Source organism: Brachyhypopomus gauderio, chromosome 11 (genome assembly GCF_052324685.1).
Source record: "Brachyhypopomus gauderio isolate BG-103 chromosome 11, BGAUD_0.2, whole genome shotgun sequence".
NCBI classification, from domain to species: Eukaryota; Metazoa; Chordata; class Actinopteri; order Gymnotiformes; family Hypopomidae; genus Brachyhypopomus; species Brachyhypopomus gauderio.
In genome coordinates, this window is record NC_135221.1 from 21,493,371 (window position 1) to 21,518,195 (window position 24,825).

The 24,825-nt window shown below is 41.9% G+C and overlaps 2 protein-coding genes across 2 annotated transcripts; one reads left to right on the top strand and one right to left on the bottom strand.

The window, feature by feature from the left end:
- Window positions 1–891: 891 nt before the first annotated feature.
- Window positions 892–10,475, bottom strand: tent5d (terminal nucleotidyltransferase 5D). Its single transcript, XM_077022701.1, has 2 exons — window positions 10,323–10,475; window positions 892–6,438 (listed from the first exon to the last, which is right to left on the bottom strand). Exon 2 carries the CDS (start codon window positions 6,433–6,435, stop codon window positions 3,205–3,207), a length of 3,231 nt encoding a protein of 1,076 aa, XP_076878816.1. The 5' UTR covers window positions 6,436–6,438; window positions 10,323–10,475; the 3' UTR covers window positions 892–3,204.
- A 2,275-nt stretch (window positions 10,476–12,750) lies between these two features.
- On the top strand, window positions 12,751–22,130 carry LOC143527468 (charged multivesicular body protein 1b). Its single transcript, XM_077022702.1, has 8 exons — window positions 12,751–12,927; window positions 13,534–13,631; window positions 16,012–16,158; window positions 17,571–17,639; window positions 18,776–18,883; window positions 19,043–19,086; window positions 20,298–20,370; window positions 20,820–22,130. Exons 1-8 carry the CDS (start codon window positions 12,912–12,914, stop codon window positions 20,862–20,864), a joined length of 600 nt encoding a protein of 199 aa, XP_076878817.1. The 5' UTR covers window positions 12,751–12,911; the 3' UTR covers window positions 20,865–22,130.
- Window positions 22,131–24,825: the final 2,695 nt, after the last annotated feature.

Genomic DNA, 24,825 nt, shown 5'->3' on the forward strand with positions numbered 1-24,825 from the left:
TGTTAGTGTTTATAAATATTTGAATCAAAATCAAACAAACGTGTCTGTTCTGAAGACAGAGAAGGACGGATTATGTCATCTTAAAAGATCATTTTGGATAATATGATATTAATCACTAATGTGTTAAATAGAGCAACACAAATTGATGTGAATTAATGACGTTAAACATAAGAGAGTGTAGCTTTAAACTTTGGATCAGAAAAATGGGATCAGTATTTCAGGATTTAGATAAATCCTTTATTTGGTTAATCTATCTACTTAACGTCTGACACTTTTACATCCCATGTCTATGACAATTAACTGTAGATCTCTGTCCTCTCAGTCTTGAAAGTGCGCCCTCTACTGGACCACTCTGAGAATTAAATTTGATAGTGACTACTAAATCTTTCTGGAAAGATGTGGTGCATCTTCTGCACAGTCAAGCTTGACCACGTCCCTAGTTTAGGAGTAATAAACGTGAGTTTATTAATAAACCGACTATGAATCTCTCTTCATCTTTTTTTCTCTCTCTCTCTCTCTCTCTCTCTCTCTCTATATATATATATATATATATATATATATATATATATATATATATATATATATATATATATATATATATGTGTGTGTGTGTGTGTGTGTGTGTGTGTGTGTGTGTGTGTGTGTGTGTGTACATACACAACCATGCACACACTTGAAGTTAGAAGGCTAACATAATATGGGTTTGTTATCATCTTGGCAGCAAGTTGTTCAGATAACTTGAACCACTCTACTACTAATTCTACAATGTGGTAATACATTTTCATTCACATCCAGAGGACACCACAGTATTTACACACATAATGACAGAACAGACAGAAGACAAAATACCCATGTGTGGTTCTCTATATATATTTTTTAATTAAAGGTACATGAAGCAGATATTAAAGAACTACAGAACTGACATCAACACAACCAGCACTAGAGGAAGGCAAGGTGAAAACATACACTTGAAATTATGAGAACAAGCGGCAACTACATTTGTCTTTGTCTCCATCTCTCACTTCTCCTCTCCTTTCTCCCCTTTCCTGTGTGTTTGATTTTCTCTTCTGTCTCTCCTTTTCTGTAGTTGTGGTAGTTCTGATACTAATCACCTTCATTTAGGCACTTAAGTTTTCCTACAAACTCCATCTTTGGTCAACTGTTTTTTTAGGGTTCCATGGTTGGTGAATGGTTGCAAGCCTTGCTTAGGTAAACAATTCAAACCAGTCTAAGCCTATGTCTAAGCACAGTGTTACTAAAGGTTTTGGCAGGGAAGCCAGATTTCCAAAGTAGACAAAAACATTAGGGCAAGACATCATAATGGACTTGAAGATATCATACAGTAAAGCTAAGGAATAATACTTCACAAATTCAAAGCTAGGACCTCACAAGAACTTATGAACAGTGACATAAGATTATATTACTCTGAAAGACCTACCTCAACCATAGACTCATTCTTGGCAACTTATCTATATATATAACTATCATTTGTATTGTGTGTGTGTGTGTGTGTGTGTGTGTCTGTATCTGGCACAAATTCTTTGCACTGTCCTATGATGTTAAAATTTTTTCTTGGAAAAATATATGTGTTTTGTTACTAACATTAAAAAATGTATATTTGCACCTCAGGCGCTCCTGATAAGATGATACTTCCTCTCTCATGTCCCTTAGCATAGTGACCCCCCCCCCCCCTCACCTTTGACTATGTTATACTTTCACTTAGTTTCCTTTGAGGCTAAATATGCATCATACGGTAAATAAAATCAGAGCTGCGTATTACTCAGTCCAGTTGACTTTGTGCATCACTGATACACAAAAGACACCTCCACACTTCATTAAGATCTTTTCTGTTTTCTCCCTCATCACAGTCAGTGTGTACTTTTGCAAGTCCATTAGACTCCAGTATGACTCAAGTCTTCATGTGGTGAAATTTGGCAGTAACATTTTCGGTGACAACATTTCGCAGCTCTCTCACGCCTATGCGCGCGACGGTTTTTGACAACAATCCAAAAAAACAGAATTCACATTCTGGACACACAAACAAAACATTTACAGCCAACAAGGATAAAAGGCCCAAAGGAAGAGATGCAGACATTTCACTTCATATAAATTTCACTCTGGTTTACATCTGAGATCAATCATGCAGCTGGTAAGAATCACCATGGAGCTGAGCCATGAGTCATTGACTGCTGAGGCCTGCCCCTACAAATGTATGACAGGAATAAATTGAATACATCTCTCATAATTCCCTCTTAATCACATGTCATAATATGATATAAAATTTCTATAGACACCCATTATGTCTGCAGTTAAAACCCACACCTTGTAAAACACTGCATTTTTGCATCATTGGAATTCAAGTTGTTCTTTAAAAAGAATAACAATTTGTCTCAGGAACACGATCCTGGATTTCTTAAAGCAATTTAAGAAATTTACTTGATATTTCAGACTATAAAAGTTGACTTTCAGATGCAAATGTATCTTACAGCATGACTGCTTTTCATGTACATTTGGCACTGTAGATCAGTATGATATACTTAAAAACGGGAGTTTATTTATCTAATTTCGTTTTTTTTTTCAGTGTAATTCATTTTGCACTGTTCTTTCATGACCGTGCACTAGTATGAACAATGTGAGTACAAACAAATGATGAGAACATATTCAGTATGATCTCCTGATAAGAGAAAAATAGATACGGCCAGATTAGCAATCCTAAATTCAGAAATTGTATCTATACATCTCACAAGGCTCCTTGAAGATCATTTTCTCCATCTAGCTTCTTGTCTTGCTCATCCTCACTATCTCCCTTTTTCTCCAGCCTCATGTTTCTAGAACATTCCTTTCAATGTGCTAGGCACATTCATTACTGGTAGCTGTAGACTCTGCTAGTGCAATGGCCTTTAAGTCTGATGTTTTAGTGTATTCGATTTCCACTGATTTTTGACTGTTCTGATCTCAACAAAAGCTGACCAGGACAGATGTGGTCCCCTAGATTCTCTAGTCTACTGGCAACCAAAACCACTGTCAATTCCTGATTTAAATACAGAATTTCCTTTTTTTTTTCTAAGTTGAAAGCACTCAAATTGGGATTTTGTTCATCTAAGTGCTCATGCTGAGGATTTGTGTTTTACTTGTGGTAGCCATTTTAGGTTGCAGGAGGTTGTCGATCTGCTCAAAGGGAGCGCGTAGACCTCATTCCCAGTGCTAAACCAGCCCAGTCTGCATGTGTATGTGTAGGGGATATGGGTGATATATAAGGGGAGACTGGCCACTGGCAATGTAATAGTTGCCAAAGTTGTGGTCAGCCAAATACGGAGCAGGCTGGTAGTAGCAGGTGACGTTGTTGGTGTTGGGGATGATATTCTGCTCCCCCAGGACCTTGAGAGCCAGGATGGTAATCATGTTGAGTGTCTGCCGCCTCTCATGACCCATCAGACACACCGTACTCTCGTTCACCACCCTCCGCAGTGTCATCAAGTAGTCATACTTGCTCTTCTCTTCGCCGATGAAGTGATTCCGCAGATATGACTCAATCTTCCTCTGCTGCTCATTCACATCTGAAAAGTCGATGAAGAACCGGGAGCACATGTAACGTTCTAAAGTCTTAATTTCTGTCTCACTGGCAGGTTTGAAGTCCCGAACCAACAGGTTGCTGTACTTGAGCAAGCCGCCCCCCCGGATCTCCTCCGGGTTGCGTGTTGCAATTAGCCGGTAGCGCAAGTGGTCCATGGCCTGCTCAAAATCTCCATACATGCTTTCTGCAACCACCGTAACGGACGGCACCTCTCTGGGAGGAGGCTGAAGCTTTTTAGTCTCAGAGTCTGATGAAGTTGAACTCTGGGAAGCCTCTACTGGGGTTTCTAACTCTAGTGGAATAGGAGATTGTAGGACTTCAGCTGGTGATGCGGAAGGATGCACAGCTTGTAGTGGTTCTTTAGAAAGTTCTATTGTCTGTGCACATCTCTCAGGTGGTTCCAGAGTTTGAAAGGACAGTACAGAAGACTCTGATCCCTCAGACAACAATGTGGAAGATTCCAAAACATTTGAGGGCGTTACACAACACTGCTGGTTCTCTGATGAGGAAGAGGGAGGTTCTAGAAGACCTGACATTATTTCAGGTGGTTTTAGAAAATCTGTTGGTAACACTGAGGGTTCTTGAGCTGGTTGTATTAAAATAGGTGGCTCTGGAAGGTGTGACATTAATACTGAAGGATCTAAAGTTTGTGTGCAAGACACAGGCAGTTCCTGAGGCTGTGGACATGATATGGAGGGCTCAGGAACCTGTGATGAAACAACAGGAAGCACTAAGCCCTGGGAAGTATGTTCTACCTCCTCTGAATCAATAACAAGATTTGTGGACAGAGGTGTCAGTGACTTTGAGGAAGAGTCTATTGTCAGCATGGCAGTATCTGGGGATTTGGAATATTCTGGAGCACACTCATCAGTTTGATCAGAAAGATCAGTCTCCTCTTTGCAGGGAGAGTTCAGACTGAGCGTGGGGTCATCGTCTACCTGGACTATGGACTGAGAATTGACCTGAATAACTGGCTTCACTGACTGAGGTGGTGGTTTGTTCACTTTTTCAGGAAAAGGTTGGATTGCCATGTTTTGTTCCTTTAGTTTTGGGAAACTAAAAGGCTTGGAGAAAGGGCTTAGAATTGAATGATTAGTAGTTTCACCAGTCTCTGGCTCTGAGGTCTGTACTTGAGTTTGAACACTTTTGTCTGGAGACAAGCATAGAGAAAGTGTATTTTTTGAGTGCATGCCATTCTCCTGGGATGCAACCCTAAAGGCTGGGGTGGATATGTCCAATATCCTGAACATAGACTCATTGTCATTTGAGGCACTGGATAATGACTCTAAGCAGTTTGTGGTAAGACTGGGCAAATCAACTTGCATAGGTCTTGATTCTTTTGGGTCACCTACATTAAGTGAATGGCTGACAGGCTGACAAGATTTAACTATTGAGTCTTTTAACAATGACTTTTCTGCTGAGTGTGGAACGCATGTAACCTTTCTCGACATTTTCCTGGGAGGTTTTGGTGAGGAATGTTTAAGAACGGTCATTTGTGAACTTCGAGTAGTTTTTTTGGCAGGAGGAGGTAAAGGGTACTCGCTGTTTGAATCTTCTGTTGTTTGTGTCGGACTGCTGATAGGAGAAGGAAGAGACTGGTATGTGCCCTGCTGAATGAGAGACGTAGCTTCAGTTGCTGTTTCGGTAGTCTGCATCGGCTCACATGCAGTGTCCACATGTTCTGTTTTATGGGCATATTCACCAGGAACTGTCTCTGCAGCTACCATGCATACAGGCTCCTTGGATTCTTCCATAAGGACATTTGTTTCAGGGGCTGAGGACTGTGTGTCACTTTCATCAGTGTCTTTATTCTTTACACTAATCACCTGTTCAGTTTCTACAAGAGAGCCAGTGCTGACACTATCTGAAGGATCCTCCTGCGTTTCCTCTGTGCACACACAATTATTTTCATCGTTCTCATCTGTTTGTTTCATAACCACTGTTGTGTCAGACACTTCTGATATTTTGTCAGCAGTTTCAGGCATAGTTATAGACTCACTCAGCTCTTCAGTGCCTTGTTCATGGATCACTTCTAGTGTAGTCTCTTCTGTGGAAGGCTTTTGCTGTTCCTCCATCATTTCTATTTCACTGTGGCATACACATTCACGCAAACTGGCCATGTCCGTTGTTTCACCTGTCATATTGTCATCTGATTCAGTGTGGCTCTCAGTACCAGCAGAGGTGGTCTGCTCATGTAACAGACCTATCTGAGAGCCAACACTTTGAACCTCTGAAACATCCTCTTCATTCTCTTTGCGTTGTGCGACTTCCCGTCGCTCAGCCTCAAGGTAGGACTCCAACATCGTGTCCAGGATGATTTGGAAGGAGTCCACGCTGAACTCAAACTGCCGACGCAGAGAGCTGACAAACTTGAGCTCCACGTTCTTACCACTATTGTTGGAGAGTGAGATGAGGCTCCATCGGTCATGCTCGGTGAAGACTTTGACCATCTTCTGCACATAGGCCTCCTTCATAGTGAGAGCCGTGATTTTATCCTTGTTGACGCCTTGTGGTAGGAAATCCAGGAGACAGCCAAGGACCACCTCTTTTATAATCTGGAAATCCTCCTGTTTAGGGAGCTCCACACCGAAGATAATATCTAAGTCCTTGTAGCTAGTGCCGTTCTCTTTGACTAGTACATGGCTGGCAGTGGAGCCATTAAGACGCACATCCCTCACCTTGATGTTCTTGGAAATCAGCCTTTCTCTGACAACATGGATGATGTCCTTGGGCTTAATTTCCAGAGTAGGGAAGTTCCCCCTTCCATGAATGGGAATGATCTCCGTGAGAACCTGATCCAGAGTGTCTACTTGCTCCTGCGTTAGATTATGGAATCGCCGGTCGTCCTTCGCCTCCGTCATGTTCTGCAAGGAGAGAAATTATAGAGAGATGTGGAAAGGGAACAAGAAACAAAGAGAAAGAGGGAAAGAGAAATAATTGTTGATAATACACAGCAGAGTCTTACAAATGGGCTTCTGAATGCAAACGTTTTTGAGTGTTGAATGCCGCACGATCACACTGAACACTCTTTCCTCTCCATGTTGTTTTATAGCACAGCATTTTCATGTCAAGATTTTTTTGTCTCCAAATGAAATGAAACTCAAATGATGGTTAGGGCTGTGATTTACATAATCATCTATACATGCAACAACCCCGTGATGATCCAAGCTGAATAATATTTAGCTTTCAGTATCTTGATTGTTTGGCTTCAAATCAAATCCTGTGTAATTATCATATGTGGTGCAACAGCGTCTTTCATTAGTGCAGATGACTCAAAATATGTTAAAAATCAAACAGAATTCATGGACATATGTTGTGAGAATTTATGCTGCTTGATTTCACAGTTTTGTTAACAGTGCTGTAAAAATGCTATCTAGAACAATTGATCTGTTTTATCCAGATATAAGAGTAATTGTTTTTCCTCTACATTGCGATTTACATTTCATTTTTTGCACATTTTGACAAAGATTTGTTCTCTGCCCCTGTGTGGGTAAGAGTACACGTCCCTGTGTGTCACTAAGTATCTTCACTAGATGACTCATTCTGTGAGCTAAAGGGCTATATAATGTTTCACAGCCTTTGGGTGGGGACTCACAACATTTAGTTATGAAGAAAGCTCTCTACATTTTGTATGATAAGAATTTAAAATGAATAATCCAAAATGAATTTTATGACATTGTGGAGAAAACCAGAGCAGTAAGTTTTGGATTTCTACTGGACAGAAATAAACCACATAAGATTATACAAATAATTTTCTATAAACCTTTAAGAGAACTCTATGCCTCGGACAAATGAAAAAAACAAGGCTCCAGTATTAGATCAGTAAGCCTGTGCCAGACAGGGGCTATTGATTGCCTTTACCAGAGCCAACAGGGTTAATCTGAATGACTCACAGATGATGGAATGCATTAATCATTTTAGCGTTATTAATTAATAGATATATACTACGTATCTCTCTCTCTCTCTCCCTCTCTTCTCTCTCTCTCTCTCTCTCTCTCTCTCTCTCTCTCTCTATATATATATATATATATATATATATATATATATATATATATATATATATATATATATATATATATATATATATATATATATATATATATACTGATTTATTAGCATTGTCCATTAGTTATCATAAACAATGCACATGCCAGTTATTCTGAGTAATACTTCTCTAAGTGAATGACCAGTGTACATAAATATAAGTGTGTGACAAGTGTGTGAAAGTGCAGGTAACAAGCAGTTAGCTCATTCAGACAAATTCCATATAGAAAACTGTTTAGTAAAATACATAATCAACTTTGTGTATAACAGGCATGGCCACCTGGATAATGGCACCATCACACATGGACACAGCATGTTTCAGTGCAGTTACTGATTCATGAGCCATGCAGATAAGTCATAAAAAGGTCATGCTATCAGAATCATATAAAATCATATAAAAACTGCTAATGTCTTTGAGTTCATGTACATAATATGTGATATATACTTTTGCAGATTGGTCCTAAATGTATTTTTAATAGACCTCAAGATCATCGGCACAGATGTAAATTCAGAAGTGAGGGGGACCAAGCTGTACAATATATGCGTTTATGCTTGTAGATGCTAGATTTTGGATGGGGTCAATATAAATCTGGAGGGGACATGTCCCCCCCCCGTCCCCAGTGCCATCTGCGCCCCTGCTCAAGATACAGTATATGTTGACCCTTGGGATGTCAACAGACACACAAAAGACTTTCCATAAAAACATCATAATAGGCAAATGTGTTTATATCTGGAGTCACACATTTCACACTGAATCATATTATTACTTTAAAAAATCTATCTGTTTTATCTTATGTACATGTCATTGGTAACAAGCAAACATGCAGTTTGCAAAATAAATGTTTTACAATGTATTTTATTGTTGTTACTTTTGTCAAAAGTTTGCAAAAACTACTTTTTTGATTAATTTATATTAGTTGAATAACTGAAAACACAGAACTGCTTTCCAAAAGGTGGTATCGTTTCCAAGATGTATGACTGCTCATTCTTATCCTTCTATATTTTTGGAAAGACCCTATACAGGTTGCACAAAGTGCTTGGACCCCGATCATCGCTTACACCTGCGTGCGCTTGATCGCCACAATCTACATCTATATTAACACATCATCGAAGGTATTTTTACATCAGTTAAATAAACCTATTTAAGCACTTGCATACATTATAATAACCCTAATCCAAACGATAAGATTGCTTTAAAAATCGTTTCAGCCTACTTTAAGAGGCTATCTGAACAACGTGGGTTATCCAGAGTGCCTTGTGAATCACCGTGGTTTTGCGGCTACGTTTGCATTATCGTTACAGTAGTAGTGAATAAAGGAAAGATAAACTGCCATCCCTGTCACCAAACAATATATGAAGTCAGTATGAAGTTTTTTCAGGGTCCGCGGTTCCTGTCGTCCCTCTGTGGTAACCGAGACGTGAATCAGAGACCTGAACCATGGGGGGGGGGGGGGGGGGGTGTTGGTGGTGGTCGTGACGTATTTAATGATGTGATAAGAGCCATGTCGAGCTATGGGTCCCACAGTCTGCTTAACAACTTTGCACCTGAATTCCGAATGCCTGTCAATCCTACCTGTTCTTCCACTGACCTCTAAAGGTGTTTGACATTCTGACGTTTGGTAATTGCATAAAGAAACAACAGAATTGCTAATGGTGAATTAGAGTGATGCGGCAGTATGATTTTGTTTTCATTCTACACCCCTTGCCCCCCCCCGCCTCCCTCCCCTCGCTCTCTCCCGCAAACAAGCCGGTGTGAGTCATAGCTGGAAAAAAACTGCACCCAGATGCGCTTTCCCACCTGCCTTGAATTTCCCCTTTCATGAAACAAAAGGAGGCGCAATTTAAACGAAATGCTTCATGATGGTTTGATCCGTGCGTCACTCATAATTGAGAAATGATCGCATTCGTTTGAATCCAAACTTTAGATCGCCTTTTAACACGACCACTAACTGTTATTAGTCTGCTCGTTTTACGTGCAGTGTAAATTTCATATTGTTCACAGCTGCCAAACGTAAGCCACTGACCACGTCTGAAACTTCAGAGCAGTTGGGCACTTCGCAGCTCACTCACAAAACAACGACGCGCGAGGACTGCGTCTCTGATTCGACACGCACGCCCTACACGCGCGTGACAGCACCCCCCCCCCCCCCCCCCCCCACACACACACACTATCAGCAATACATTACGCGCATGATGATTGATTAATACGACTCTCCTTTTAAATTTTAGGTTCAAATTGGGCTGTTTGTTCCGCGTGCAAGTTCAAGCTTGGTGATGGTTTAAAAACATCTGGAATAAACATTACTTCATCCACAAGCCTGTGTTATCTGGTGCAGTCAATGTGCTATAGGAACGTCAAATTAAGTCCGAAGCCTACTGTAGCACAGATGCTTAGAGGCTCGTCTACCGCTGCCTTAGTCCCTTTGGTTCGCTTGACTGTGATTCAGAGCAAGTCAATATAAATTCGTTACTTGGCCCTGGGTTTTTTAAAACTTCGCCATGAGGACGTATACACCATGGCTGCGATCATAAACAAACTTGTTAGTAAATAAGCATCTGTATATGTTGGCCATTTCGTTTCTGTAACCATCTGTATCTGCACCTCGATAAGTTCTAATAATGTTAATAACAAACCGAATCCATTCCAGTCAAAAGCAGGGGTCTTTAAAACTCACGCTGCAATGACGGGAATTCCTCAACTCACCTTAGATAACAACAAAAACGCAACCTTGCTTCTCTGTGTTGAATTCCAGAACGTAAAATCCAATAATGATGGGGTCAGTGGATTTGTTTGTTGGGGTTCATTTGGTTGATTTCCGAAGTGAGGCAGAGCGCGGTGTACGGTCGCTGTCCAGGCTGAGCGTGGTTCTGAAACGAAACTCTTAAATATCTCTCACTGTTTTCTCCCCCAGAGCCTGAAGCGTAAAGCAGTTTCCATGGCGACCTGTCGTCACAGTTTTAAGGTAGTCCACACAACGCCAGATATCAAAAGACTGAGGAGCAAGAGTTAACAGGTGTCAAGTGTATGCACACGTATGTGTAGGCTATATTTTTGTCATACGAGGACCATCGAAGTACCCATAGCTCGCATAAGCAGCGTGGAGAGATTTGCTAACAGATGAAGTAGTAAGCTATCGAGTCTGCTGAACCGACACTAGGGACATGCATAGCCTGCTATCAAAAGCTAGAAGCAAACATCAATAAGTCCTATCCATTCTCTCTGATGAATGATATATGTGTTCAGAAGGTCTAAGATATATTAATCTGCCAATTTTAAGCAAATGTAGTGCACTATATGAGCATCAGCAGAGACGGGGCATACAACTAATCTAGGCTACATGCATCTCCACATATCAGGAACACTGTTGAACCTGTTTTTGATTGCAACTCTTATAAAATCAAACTACTAAACTATTTAGCACCGCTTTTGTATACCAAAGCCATGCATTTATCTTCAGAAACAGGTTTTAACAATCCAAAAACAATAATTACAGTTTCATGTTTCACAGTAGATGTGACCTAGTCGATAGGTTTTGTTTTAAAACCAATTCCAATAAATAAGCACGAATATCCAGCATTCCAAGTGTCCTTATTTCAGATCCTTTGTTTCCCCTATCTAGATGTATAAACAATTTACTTTAATACATTGTACAAACGTGGATTTCAGCCCACAGCTGTTGCAATAATGCATTTCATCATTTGCATTTCCCGCATGCTATTTTTAAGTTTCATTTGTATGATTAATTAATCTCATCTGAAGCCAAACATTATGATGTGGCCACACAAAGATACATGTTGTGAAACTCTAAGTGCAGGCGGCTTAAACCAAAAAAAAAATTGCAAAGGGTTTGTGGGTCTGAGGAGGATGCTACGCACACACGCTGCAGTGCTGTGGCCGCACTGAATATTGTATCAGGCAGTCAGTGACTCATCCCTCTCTCTGGCTACCGTGATGTAGAGACGCAAACCCAATCATCAATCAACCCCTCCCCCACCCTGCCCACGTCAGCGATGGCTCTCCGCAGTGAAAGTCCAGACAAACTTGTCGTTGGTCCAGGCTTCCCTCATTGATACTCCCATTCAGATTCGTGAATCTTCTGGACATTTCTGGACCGTTTCTCTCACCCACCGCAGCGTGGATAATAACAGCCTACACTAAATATTGTTTTCAGCAGAGGGTAAAAGTGGTAGTGTATACCTTGGTAGAATAAAAGGCTGTTTAACCGCAGCATTGTTCAAGGCACATAACACCATAATTAGCCAATAGCTGTGCTGGGAAAGAAATAAGCATCTTTATATAGGTTAATAATGGTCACATTATTCTAAGAGCAACAGTTATCGCACTATTATATTTATCGGCAAGAAATGGAACAGACGAAAATATAACCATTCATAACAGTGACATTTTTGGATTATGGATTATAGTTACTGTGAAGCCGGAAACTTTGTGTGACCACAATTAGAATTCAGATTCAAGCTCTTCTGAAATATTTCTCAAAATAGCGGGAAACTTAGCAAGGAAATTCAAGTGAAATATCCGGATCTGAGATGAAAACACAGGTTCTAACAATGTTCCAGTGAGCACTATGAATGCAAAGAGTGTTAGGAAGTAGATGTGTTAGGACAGGGGTGCCCACAGTTTTCAGCTTGCGAGCTACTTATAAGATGACCAAGTCAGAAAGATGTGTTAGGAGGTAAATGTGTTAGGAGGTAGATGTGTTAGGAGGTAAATGTGTTAGGAGGTAGATGTGTTAGGAAGTAAATGTGTTAGGAGGTAGATGTGTTAGGAGGTAAATGTGTTAGGAGGTAGATGTGTTAGGAAGTAAATGTGTTAGGAGGTAAATGTGTTAGGAGGTAAATGTGTTAGGAGGTAAATGTGTTAGGAGGTAGATGTGTTAGGAGGTAGATGTGTTAGGAAGTAAATGTGTTAGGAGGTAGATGTGTTAGGAGGTAAATGAAAGGTCAGTTTACTCGTTCCAAAAATAAAAACGACGTCACTAGATTTGTACCACAACCGACAGAACGGGGAGTCTATTAAAACATGTCTGATTTGAGGACGGGCTAGCATGTGACGTCACCGGAGCGCGCCCTCGAGCGCGCGACAGCCACATGCGGCGTCAGCTCTGACGTAACTGTAGCCGGAAGTGGCTTCCTGGCTGTCATGGAAAACCACAACAATAACGACCAAGCAGTATAGTTAGATGCTAGCTAACGAGCTAACACCAACCAGTCCGTTTAAATCTTGAGGCTTATTTTTCAACTGTTATCGGACATATTTGCTGAAGACTCGAGTATGTCAAATTTGGAGAGTATCCTTCAGTAGAGCCGCAGACAGGACGGTTATGGTTGTTTTGTTTGCTCTGTTTCTAGTTAAGCTGCTGAGCTGATGCTGGATGGTCGACGCTGCTTAGCAACATCTCCCACAATACATGTTTACATTTATAAAACCTTCCGAAAACTATTAATAGAAAACTACATTAGTTAGGTTAGCTATGTAACGATAAGATAATTGTTCGCTAACTAGCTAGTCAATAAGTCATCTTCAAGATAACTTGATAAGATCAGATAAATATTCTACATCAGATGAAAGATGTGAGGTGCTGTGTTGAGGTATTGTGTTGAGGTACTGTGTGAAGTGCTGTGAGGTATTGTGTGAGGTACTCTGTGAGGTATTGTGTTGAGGTGCTGTGTGAGGTATTGTGTTGACAGGTGTGTGGATGTAGTTTATGGTTTTCTCGGGGGGAAGTAATATGATTGAAGTTCATAAATCAAAATATAAAATAATAATAACTGCTGCAGTTCATGTGTTGCGTGAAGTTAATTGATGTGGAGCATTTATGTGCAAGTCATAATTTCATTGTAAAACATTGACAAATCGTTTGGACTTTTTAGTTCTCCTTAAGTTTAGATTACAGAACATCTTTTCAACCTCAAGTTTGCTGCCAAAGAACTTGAGCGGAATGCAAAGAAGTGTGATAAAGAAGAAAAAGCTGAAAAGTCTAAAGTTAAGAAGGTAGCTAATGTAATTCGACAGTGTAAATGTTTAAAATGAATGCCTTTCTTTAAAAATATATATATTTCTCTATATAGTTATGAAACATTGGGTGTATGTATGTGTGTGTGTATCTAAAATTAGAATACTATTAAAACTTATTTCAGTAATTCAATACAAAATTTAATTCATGACTGATTGATTGATCCATTTCAAGTGTTTATTTCTGTTAATGTTGATGATTATGGCTTAATGAAAACACAAAGTTAATTAACTCAGAAAATTTGAATATTATACAAGACCAAAAAAAAAAGATTTTTAATTCTGAAATGTTGGCCAACTGAAAAGTATGTAAAGTAAATGCACTCAATACTTGGTCAGGGTTCCTTGTGCATGAATTACTGCATCAATGCGGTGTGGCGTGGAGGTGATCAGCCTGTATCACTGCTGAGGTGTTATGGAAGCCCAGGTTGCACCTTCAGCTCGTCTGCATTGTTGGGTCTGGTGTCTCATCTTCCTCTTGACAAGTTCAGGAGAGTTTACTGGCCAATCAAGCACAGTGATACTGTGGTTATTCCACCAGGTATCAGTACTTTTGGCAGTGTGGACAAGCTAAAAAAATTTCCATCTCCAAAAGCTTGTCAGCAGAGGGAAGCATGAAGTGCTCTAAAATGTCCTGGTAGACGGCTGCGCTGACTTTGGTCTTGATATAACACAGTGGACCTACACCAGCAGATGACATGGCTCCTCAAACCAACACTGACTGTGGAAACGTCACACTTGACCTCAAGCAGCTTGGATTGTGTCTCTCCACTCTTCCTCCACTCTGGGATCTTGTTTTCCTAATAAAATGCAAAACTTACTTTCATCTAAAAACCCCACCTTGGACCACTGAGCAACAGTCCAGTTCTTTTCCTCCTTGGCCCAGGTAAGACACTTCTGGCGTTGTTTCTTGGTCACGAGTGGCTTGACACAGGGCAAATGTGACGGTTGTAGCCCACGTCCTGGATACGTCTGTGTGTGGTGGATGTTGAAGCACTGACTCCAGCAGCGCTTCACTCCTTGTGAATCTCCACCACATTTTTGAATGGCCTTTTCTTGACATCCTTTCAAGGCTGCAGTTATCACGGTTACTTGTGCACCTTTTTCTACCACACTTTTTTCTTCTACTCAACTTTACATGAACATGCTTGGATACATCACTCTGAACAGCCAGCTTCTTTAGCAGTGACCTTTTGTGGCATATCCTCCTTGAGGAGTGTGTCAGTCACTGTCTTCTGAACATCTGTCAAGTTAGCAGTCTTCCCCATGATTGTGTAGCCTACTGAACCAGTCTAAGGGACCATTTTAACAGCTTAGGAAGCATTTGCAGGTGTTTTGTGTTCATTATTCTGATTTTCTGAGATAATGACTTTTGGGTGTTGGGGTTTTAGTTATGATATTTAACTTCTATACATGCTTGCCTACAACCAAGGACAGAAATAGGTGCAAAAGAAGCATTAATGTACATAAAAACGTGATAAATATCTGACTCCAAATTATAGTTGGTAAGAATCTAAAGGATCTCACTTCTCAAATAGCTCAGTGCATGTTATAGAATATACCTAACCAACTTTATAAAGTTCCTTGCTATAAAAAATAGCTGCTTTGTCAAAGGTTTATCATAAACATGCACAGCAGATGGGATACTTTATAGGGAATTGGTGTTAGGATTAATTTACCTTTATCTGATATGCTGTCCCAGTATAGCTATAACCAAGGAAGACTGTGGCTACACAATTAACCAGATTTATTCAACATCCAACAAAATATAAAACAATAGCACAACTACTCTAAATAAAAATAACACAGGATAATACCTAATGGAAACAGAAATACTAACCGGTGCAGGGTACCTCACGGTGCAAAGAAGAAGAGCTGAGGTAGAGGAAGAGGATGAAGAGCAGGAAGAAGATTTTTTTATACCCCCAGCATATCTAAGGGACCAAAATACATGGTCAGTTTTCTCCCAATTCAATGGGAACTTCATGAGGTAAAACACCATTTGTTGCTCCCCATGTTGTTATGCAGGAACACCAGATCCTGCATCCCCACATCTTACATGGGTCTTCACTGGCTGTAAGCCATAATCATCAATATTAACAGAAATAAGCACTTGAAATAGATCACTCTGTTTGTCAGGAATCTATATGTGTTTCACTTTTTGATGATTTTCAAATTTATTGAGATACACACACACACACACTATATATATATATATATATATATATATATATATATATATATATATATATATATATACACACACACTTGATGGGGAAGTGGCTGGTGCCAATCAGCCCATTTACTGCTGTTGTGTTTTATCAGTACCATAGTTTATTGCCGTTGTGCTGCTTGTCAGGCTATCCAGAAAGGCAACATGGAGGTGGCCCGGATACATGCTGAAAACGCAATACGCCAGAAGCACCAGTCCATCAACTTCCTGCGGATGAGCGCCCGAGTGGATGCAGTGGCTGCTCGGGTGCAAACAGCCGTTACCACAAATAAGGTGAGAAGCAGCCACAGAACATCTAAACTCTGCTCGTAACCACATACACCGAGGCTGGTTTCCATCCCGAAATGTCTGTTTTTGCAATTAAATCTAAGAAGTATAAGGCACTTGAAAATACACCTGGATAGGTTTGTTTAGTTTACGCTGACCACTTAGCCGTCAATACAGGTAATATATAAAATGCACCTATTTTCCATCTTCTGTCCGTAAGCTTATCCTGGTATTAACTTGAGACTTGACTTGGACTACAGCCTAAAATGCTTGGACTTGCATTGGGGAACTTATGAACATCTCTGGTTGAGAGTGACATCTACCTGTGAAGATGAGAAATTATTTTTTAAGTGTAAAATCTCCTTTAATATTTTAAAATTCTTTGCTACTGATGTTCTGCTTTGCTATTCCCAAACAAGTGTGTGTGTGTGTGTGTGTGTGTGTGTGTGTGTGTGTGTGTGTGTGAGAGAGAAAAGTCGCACACACATGCACAGAAATCATGTACAAACATAAAATATTTATATTGTGTTACCCTGCTGGAAGTAGCCATCAGAAGGTGGGTACACTGTGGTCATAAAGGGATGGACATGGTCAGCAACAATACTCAGGTAGGCTGTGGCATTGACATGATGCTCAATTGGTACTAATGGGTCCAAAGTGTACCAGGAAAATAAACCCCACACCATTGCACCACCACCACCAGCCTGAACCGTTGATACAAGGCAGGATGGATCCATGCTTTCATGTAGTTGACACCAAATTCTGACCCTAACATCTGAATGTCGCAGCAGAAATTGAGACTCATCAGACCAGGCAACGTTTTTCCAATCTTCTGTTGTCCAATTTTGTTGAGCCTCAGTTTCCTGTTCTTAGCTGACAGGAGTGTCACCCGGTGTGGTCTTCTGCTGCTGTAGCCCATCCTCCTCAAGGTTCCACGTGTTGTGTGTTCAGAGATGCTCTTCTGCATGCCTCGGTTGTAACGACTTGTTATTTGAGTTAGTGTTGCCGTTCTATCAGCTCGAACCAGTCTGGCCATTCTCCTCTGACCTCTGGCATCAACAAGGCATTTGCACACACAGAATTGCTGCTCACTGGATATTTTCTCTTTTTCAGACCATTCTCTGTAAACACTAGAGATGGTTGTACATGAAACTCCCAGTAGATCAGCAGTTTGTCAAATACTCAGACCAGCACACCTGGCAGAAACAACCATGCCATGTTCAAAGTCACTTAAATCACCTTTCTTCCCCATTTTGATGCTCTGTTTGAACTGCAACAGATCGTCTTGGCCATGTCTACATGCCTAAATGCATTGAGTTGCTGCCATGTGATTGGCTGATTCGACATTTGCATAAATGAGCAGTTGGACAGGTGTTCCTGATAAAGTGGGCGGTGAGTGTATATTGTTTGTTTTTCAGGTCACCAAATCTATGGCAGGTGTAGTTAAATCTATGGATGCAACACTGAAGAGCATGAACTTGGAAAAGGTGATTATAAATCTTTGGATTATAAATGAGTTTAAATGCAGTGTTTAGTCTTTTGAGCTGCATCATGTATGTGCCAGAAATGTTTTAGTTTACACTTAAATGTCTGACAATGTTGATGTTAACCTGCACTACCTATAGTACGTTTGTGCACCCATATCTTCCTTAGAATAACGTGCATGTTGTTTCAGAAGGAAACATTGAAAATAGTGCAAGGTCACGTTGTTGGATGGGGTGCGACAGGAAAACACTCATAACAGAATGTGGATCTGCTGATTTTGGAGGAGTTTAATATTGTACAGATTTGTTAAATCTGAGTTACAAAAGAGGTAACAGAAGTGTTGAGTATTTTTATTGCTATTTATTGGCATTTATAAAGCACTGTTTGTATCAATAATGGTTCAATAAAGAATAGTTAATTTTGTTAAAGGTCAGGCTGATTTTCAGGCAGATTGTCTCATTTCATCTGTAGGCTGTAGCCGAGCTGTTTGTCCTAGGCTAGTTTAATGGATTAGGTTTGCACTGATTAGGCATGCAGCAGCAGTGATTCTATGCCGTTACAATTGAAATAAATGGGAAGATTTTATATGACCTTAATCCTTCCAAGGTGCTTTCTCTTATTTTGTGCATGGTACATATGCGTAATTTACTGCAAAGCTGTTTCATGCATGATCTGGTTATCTGTCTGTCTGTCGAGGTAGGCAACTTGTTTATGTACTGTGCTAATGTGTGCCATATTAATGTGTGCCATATTTTTGCCAATTGTGATTTTTCACCGCAATCGAAATTTGTCCTCCACTTTTAACCCATCTGTGCAGTTAGAACACACACACACACACACTAGTGATTACTAGGGGGCTGTGGATCACACGTGCCCAGAGCGGTGGGCAGCCCTAGCCCGGCGCTCGGGGAGCAGTTGGGGTTAGGTGCCTTGCTCAAGGGCACCTCAGTCATGGCCTCAGGTCTGGGAATCGAACCCACGACCCTCCGGTCACAAGACCAGTTCCCTAACCACCAGGCCATGAGATATAGTTTTAATATCATTCTGAAGCCAAAATTGGGATTCAAGGAACAACCAAACAGTCTGATTAATGAGCAGTGATCAGACCTGTGGAGTGTGTATGCGTCGCCTTGCACAGATCTCAGCTCTGATGGACAAGTTTGAGCACCAGTTTGAAACGCTGGACGTGCAGACGGTGCAGATGGAGGACACCATGGGGAACACCACCACGCTGACTACACCCCAGGTGCTGCAGCCCACCTCATCCGCCCGCCTCCACCCGCCCACCTCCACCCACACAGCATGCCCCTCCATCACGTCTTTTAATGCCGATGACCTATTTTTGACTTAATTCTTGTACATAGTATTTTTTGTAATGCATTTCCTTTCTCGATTGGTGCTACAGAATGAAGTGGAGTCTCTGATGCATGAGATGGCGGATGAAGCTGGGTAGGTTATGATCTATTTCTCTCTGCTAGTGTGATGAAATTCTGAATCTTCTCCCATAAAAAAGTTATTCTAGAAACACGTCACACATGGCAGTCCCTGTTTGTGGATCCATTGGTTTAAACAGTGATTGAGAGAGACTGTTCTGTGTTTAATTTTGAAATTAGAGGATGCAAAATGGTAGAAGGCAAGAAGGTGAAATAAATTTCTTTTGGTGTCTCTCACCATGTTTCTCATCATATGCATTCAAACAGTTTATCATAAGGCTTTTTTTATTACATTTCTTTAGTAACTCAGCCATGTTTTATTGATCAATTCAGAGATGCTGAAGATATTGCAGCTTCATGCCTGCACTCAATATATGACCGTTTCAGTACATATTTGTTCCTGTTTTGATCTGTATAGCCCCTTTAGTCTTCATAGATCAGACCATCTGAGCCAAGCGGTAAGAAATTAGTCACTACCCTAAATACACCTGAGGAATGTTTAGCTGATGAAAGTTCTGGAGAGCACTTTAGCATCTCAGCTAATAGAACCAACATGGAGAATCTAATCTGAACGCCTGTGTCGGCAAACCAGAGGTGAAGTAACAGACTTTGTGGTGGAGGTTAGCAGGTCTGTCCACTTCTCCTGTGTCCGCTCGACAGGGGGCTGAATCCACCCCTACCACGGTGGCTCCTGTGGGTTCTTCGGCAGACGTTAGCTCAACACGTTGTGTCTGCGGTGCAGTGAGACGCCTCCGCTAGCCAACACTCCCTCCGCAAATTCTGTACACAGCCACTACCCACAATGCCCGCTACAAACAGCCTCGGGCCGAAGGAAGCGTGCGGCGGCGTGAGAACTCCCGCTTCAGCTAAACGGCTCAAACCAGCCATCTGTTGGGATCACACATCTCCGAGTCTGATCTCTGTACCCCTCACCCACCTGCTCATCCTTCTCTCCTTCCAATACATGGAAAGGCCCTTGCAGATGGCTGACTAAACACATTCTCCAGCAGGAGGTGCCAGAGGTGCTGGCCAGCTGACACACACACACACACACACACACAGAGCCATCACCACTCGCTAAACCCAGCTTGTCAAACAAACAATCTTCTTCCTCTTTCAGTTGGAGCCTGTGGGAAGTTTACATTTGTGCTCCCAGTAGAGTAACTCACATGGATGTATTTAATCCTGTGTGACGTGTGTGTGTGTGTGCGTTCCCCCCATTCACAGGTTGGACCTGAACATGGAGCTGCCCCAGGGACAGATGGGTTCTGTTGGCACCAGCGTGGCATCAGCTGAACAGGTAAAACACAACCCTACGGTCACTGTGCACTTTGTCTAAAGGCTGAACATTCGTACGTCTCTCTTGAAGGAGCTCCCTGATCCCACTGAACCCTTTCAGCCATTCTGACACATTAGAAGAGGCCTGCTTCTTCTGTGTGTTATGGAAACGTTAATTCAAATATGATAAAAATGATACATTATTGTTTCATATAGAGATTTCTATTTGTGTGTATCTATTTCTACAGAGAATATAAAAGCAGGGAAAGGTGCTAAAATATAGTTTCTAAACCAGTTTCTGTAGTTTCTATTACCTGGTATTAATCCTTTTTTTTTAGGTGTTGTATGCCATATTTGATGTATGTGTACTTTTTACTATTTCAAATATTGCTTTATTTGTGATTAGCTGAGATTGACACTGTGGTGGTGATTTCTCACTAACATTTTGCTGTAAATTGTGTTTTCTTACAGGACGAGCTTTCTCAGCGCCTGGCCAGGCTGCGAGACCAGATCTAGAGTGACACAAACGCCTGAGTGAGTGTAAATATGCAGGAAGAGACTCATGACAAGCATCACAACTGACCACATGCACATGCTTCACTCTGCCTCACGGGGGCGCTGCTGAGCAAGAGCATACTTCTCAACCCACGTTTACAGGGGTTGGATTACTCTGGTCATGTCACCGCTGAGTATAAGAATGTCTATCTGTATATGGGAAGTGCAATGAAAAAGGAAATACTCGTGTTTTACTACTGTGATGCTGTTCTGACTATTGGGATGTGGCCACTGATGTCCAGAGTATTATTTTAAGGAAGGCTGGACACAGTTTCCATCGACACATTGCTTATTAGCACATTATGCAGATAAGTAACGAAACCACGCACAGCCCAGGAGGAAAGGGTTCAAAGTGTCGCATTTTGGAGTATCTGGAAACAATCTTTTCATTTGTGCACTGAGGAGTCCAAGTTGCTGCTCAGAATGCAGCTGGTGCCACTTGTAGAAGTGGCAGGAGGAAATGCAGGAGATGTGATCCAGTCAAACGCCACCACGCAGGTCCTGCTGGAACCACAGCAGCGCTCCTCACCTGGGACAATGGGCCACGTTACAGTACAAATACATCTTGTGCATGTATAAAAGCTTCCAAAACGATTGAAGTGTTTTGTTATTTTTTTCTATTCCTTCAGGCTCGTGTATTTATGTATTTTATTTATTATTTATGTTCACACAAATACATCTGCTATCCCTATACTATATTCTTGCTATATTGGTGTTGCATGGTTGAGATTTGTTTTATTAAAAAAAGTTAAAATGTTAGTTAAAATGACCAGCTACATTTTTATTTATTATTGTGTTGCTCTCCCATTTTGAATTCTTAAAATTTGTAGTGTGTGTGTGTGTGTATATAACAACCTCTACACTAAGGTGGTGATAAAATTGTTTATCACTAGCCCAGGGCTGCTTGTGTAGTATTTTCACCTGCTAAGAACCCTTGTCTAATGTGAAATATGGGAAAATAAAAGTTGTTTTATGTCTTTTTTTTTAACCTTATGGGAGTATTTGGCCTTACTGTGTCTGTGCTTTTCGCTATTACCGAAGAGACTGAACATCTCAAGAAAAATTTGTCAACTAGTTTAACTGCCAAACTGCTTATATATGATTCTACGCTGTGTTTATAGACTACTGATGTTTAACATGCGTCAAGACACATTGCATTTGGCCATGGCAATTTTTGACATGTTAAAAATACCGTTTTCCTTGAATAAAAAAACGTGCCTGTCTCTTTGTTTGACTCACTTCACTGTCTGAGTCCACCTCCTTATTCAGCCAAATCGCGCTTCACTGCTGTTCTGACAGCGCGGGTCAACTTGTCCTCCGTGGGACGGCTCACACTGGGAGCCCGTTGTGCCGTAAACGGTCAGCTTTGATGGCCCTCGGCCGCCGGGCCGGGCCTCCCCTCGGCTCCGGCTGGCCAACGGGAAACAGATGCAAGGTCAAAAGTCTCACCTGGGTCGGAAGTAGCGCTCGGCCGCTCGCATGCCATGGCGTCATTACAGAGCGATGAAGGGAGTGCTCTATCTGACCCAGCTGCAACCAATTTCAGGCACTGAGCGCGGCCCGTGTGCCGGCGGATCCGACCACGGCTCGGACACATGACCTCTGGCTCCCAGGGAAGGCCCATCCCAGCCAATTATAATCAAGAACCTTTGACTGACAGCCCAGCTGGGCAGAATCCTCCATTACGGACATTGGTGTAGACAATTTTATTACCTGTTGTTATACCATTATGTTGCTTACTATCCCCTCAGTTCAGTGTACACTGAGCATGTCTGCTCTTTTAAACTGTTATGCTTGCGACTAAGCGCTCTTGATTCAGAACAGTCTTCGTCCAAGTGATGGAACTAGCTCTAGATGGTGTTGTATGACTTGTTGAACTGCTAAAATGGCTGCACAGACATGTTCCGCTATTTTGTCTCCTTCTACACCACTGTGTCGAGCAGAAAGTGCCCCCACCGTATTCTGGTGCGTTCTTCCACATTACAGTGGCACATTCTCTCCGAGTGCCTCAGTTAAGAGTGTTTCCCTGGCCGGCCAGCGCTGTCTTCAGGCAGGAAGCCTTTCTTCTTCCAGACCTCCGCTGGCAGCTTCTCCAAGCCCCATTCTCACCTCTGCGCCGAAGCTCCAGGGAAGCATGGCTGTCGGAGGCGGGAGAAGAGATTTAATAAAGCCGCAGAGGCGAGGACAGCGGGCATCTGCTTTCCGAGCTGCAGTCGGGGGCTCATCCCCAGGCTGGGGGCCCAGTTCTTCAGTGGTGGCCCTGCGGATGGGCAGCTGAAAGCGAAGCATCGGCACGTCCACTTCTCACAGCTTGGAGCTGATGGGGGGGGGGGGGGGGGGGGGGCGTACAGGATAACGGGGCACCTCCCGAGCCCTTCACTCCCTTGCCTTGGGTCGTGAAACTGTAGCCGCTCTCGCGTGTCACTCGGACCCTTGCGTCTTTAACCCCCACCCACTCGTGGAAACATTCAATTTTCCCTGTGTCTGACGCCTGTCGGAAAAGAACCAGGCACCAGGAAGACACAGGAAGCTGCACGTATTGGCTCTGCTTGCTATAGTGGGGCATGCGTGTCCAGTTACTTCAGCAGAGGGCCTCCCCCGATCTCCTTTATACACTTGCACATGCCGTGAATCTGCCGCTGACCCCGCTGACCCCGCGTACTTCCTTACACATGTGTTATCTAAAAAGCTGCTTTTGATTTGCTCTCATTGCGTTTGCCACTGCAGCTGGTCCTTGTGTTTCTAGATGCCAAGTCCATTAAGATCACAATGGCAACATGCAGATTGGTAATTGGTTAATAATCTGACTAATAGCTTGATTGGAATATGTCCACAGACGTCCACGCCATATTGGCAATAGGCAACTCTCATTGAGGCCATTCTGAGTACAATTACTATACAACTGAACAAGGTGGGCAAATAAACTATTAAATAGAAGAATGAAAGGATTTTTAAATGATCAGTTAGAATGAAGGATATCAGTAAAGTGTAAAGTGCACAATAACAAACTATTCAGAGTATATGAGCAAATAAATGGCAGTGAGTTTACACAAACTATTAATAAAATACTGTATATGTAGCAGAATTTTACAGCGTATGATGCATGAACACTGAACACATGGGTACCACGCTGTTATCTCACCGAGTGAACTAGTGCTGCTGGTTATCAAGGTAACGTAAGTGGTGCTCATGCATGTCATATTGGCTCGTATTATAGTGTACATGCAAAATAAGTTTGTTGAGCAGTGTGTGTATTTAAGCAGCTTGGTCCTAATCTTGTTCCTAGTCTACAATCACAATAAATTCTGTTGGATTGCAAAACATCTTTGCATGTAAACATCACAGAAGCTCCAAACTCTCACTCTCGTAACTGGCATTTGCTCTCTACCCCCAGTCTCCTCCTGCACTATCTATTACAGTAATATTACAGCCCAGCACATGGGCAGACAAACTATCTATCCGCCCCAACTTCAAATGAGAGACGAGCGGTTTTACTGCAGTGCCCTCATATGCATGTGGACCAAAGTGATGGGCAGAGAGGATGTGCAGGGTTGTCATAACACACCACTGTGCACAGGGCCTCCACAGGCCTCTGTGTTTTATGGCCCTGGGAGCTCAAGGTCAGAAGGTTAATAAGGCGTCGTCTTCTGCTCAGTTGGTGACAGAATGCCTTGCTGCTGAACTCTGGAGAGACTTTCTGGGGAGTGAATGCACAGAGAAGCAAGTGTGAGGTCAACTAGAGCAAAATAAATATATAACATGAACAAATCAAAATGTCTGGATATGTGGTATTAGATGTTAGGTGTGTCTGAAGGCACCAGCAGTCTGAGCCACTATGTAGTACAAGATTACTTTGAGCACACTGGTGTGTGGAGACATTACCGCGTGTGTATGCGGCGATGAAGATTAGCGGCTGGCCGGG

Bases quoted from the DNA above. Each gene is read 5' to 3' on its own strand.
- LOC143527468 (XM_077022702.1), top strand. The intron at 17,640-18,775 runs GTGATTATAAAT...CGCCTTGCACAG, and splicing joins AGAGCATGAACTTGGAAAAG to ATCTCAGCTCTGATGGACAA. The intron at 20,371-20,819 runs GTAAAACACAAC...GTTTTCTTACAG, and splicing joins GCGTGGCATCAGCTGAACAG to GACGAGCTTTCTCAGCGCCT.
- tent5d (XM_077022701.1), bottom strand. From the start codon at position 6,435: ATGACGGAGGCGAAGGACGACCGGCGATTCCATAATCTAACGCAGGAG.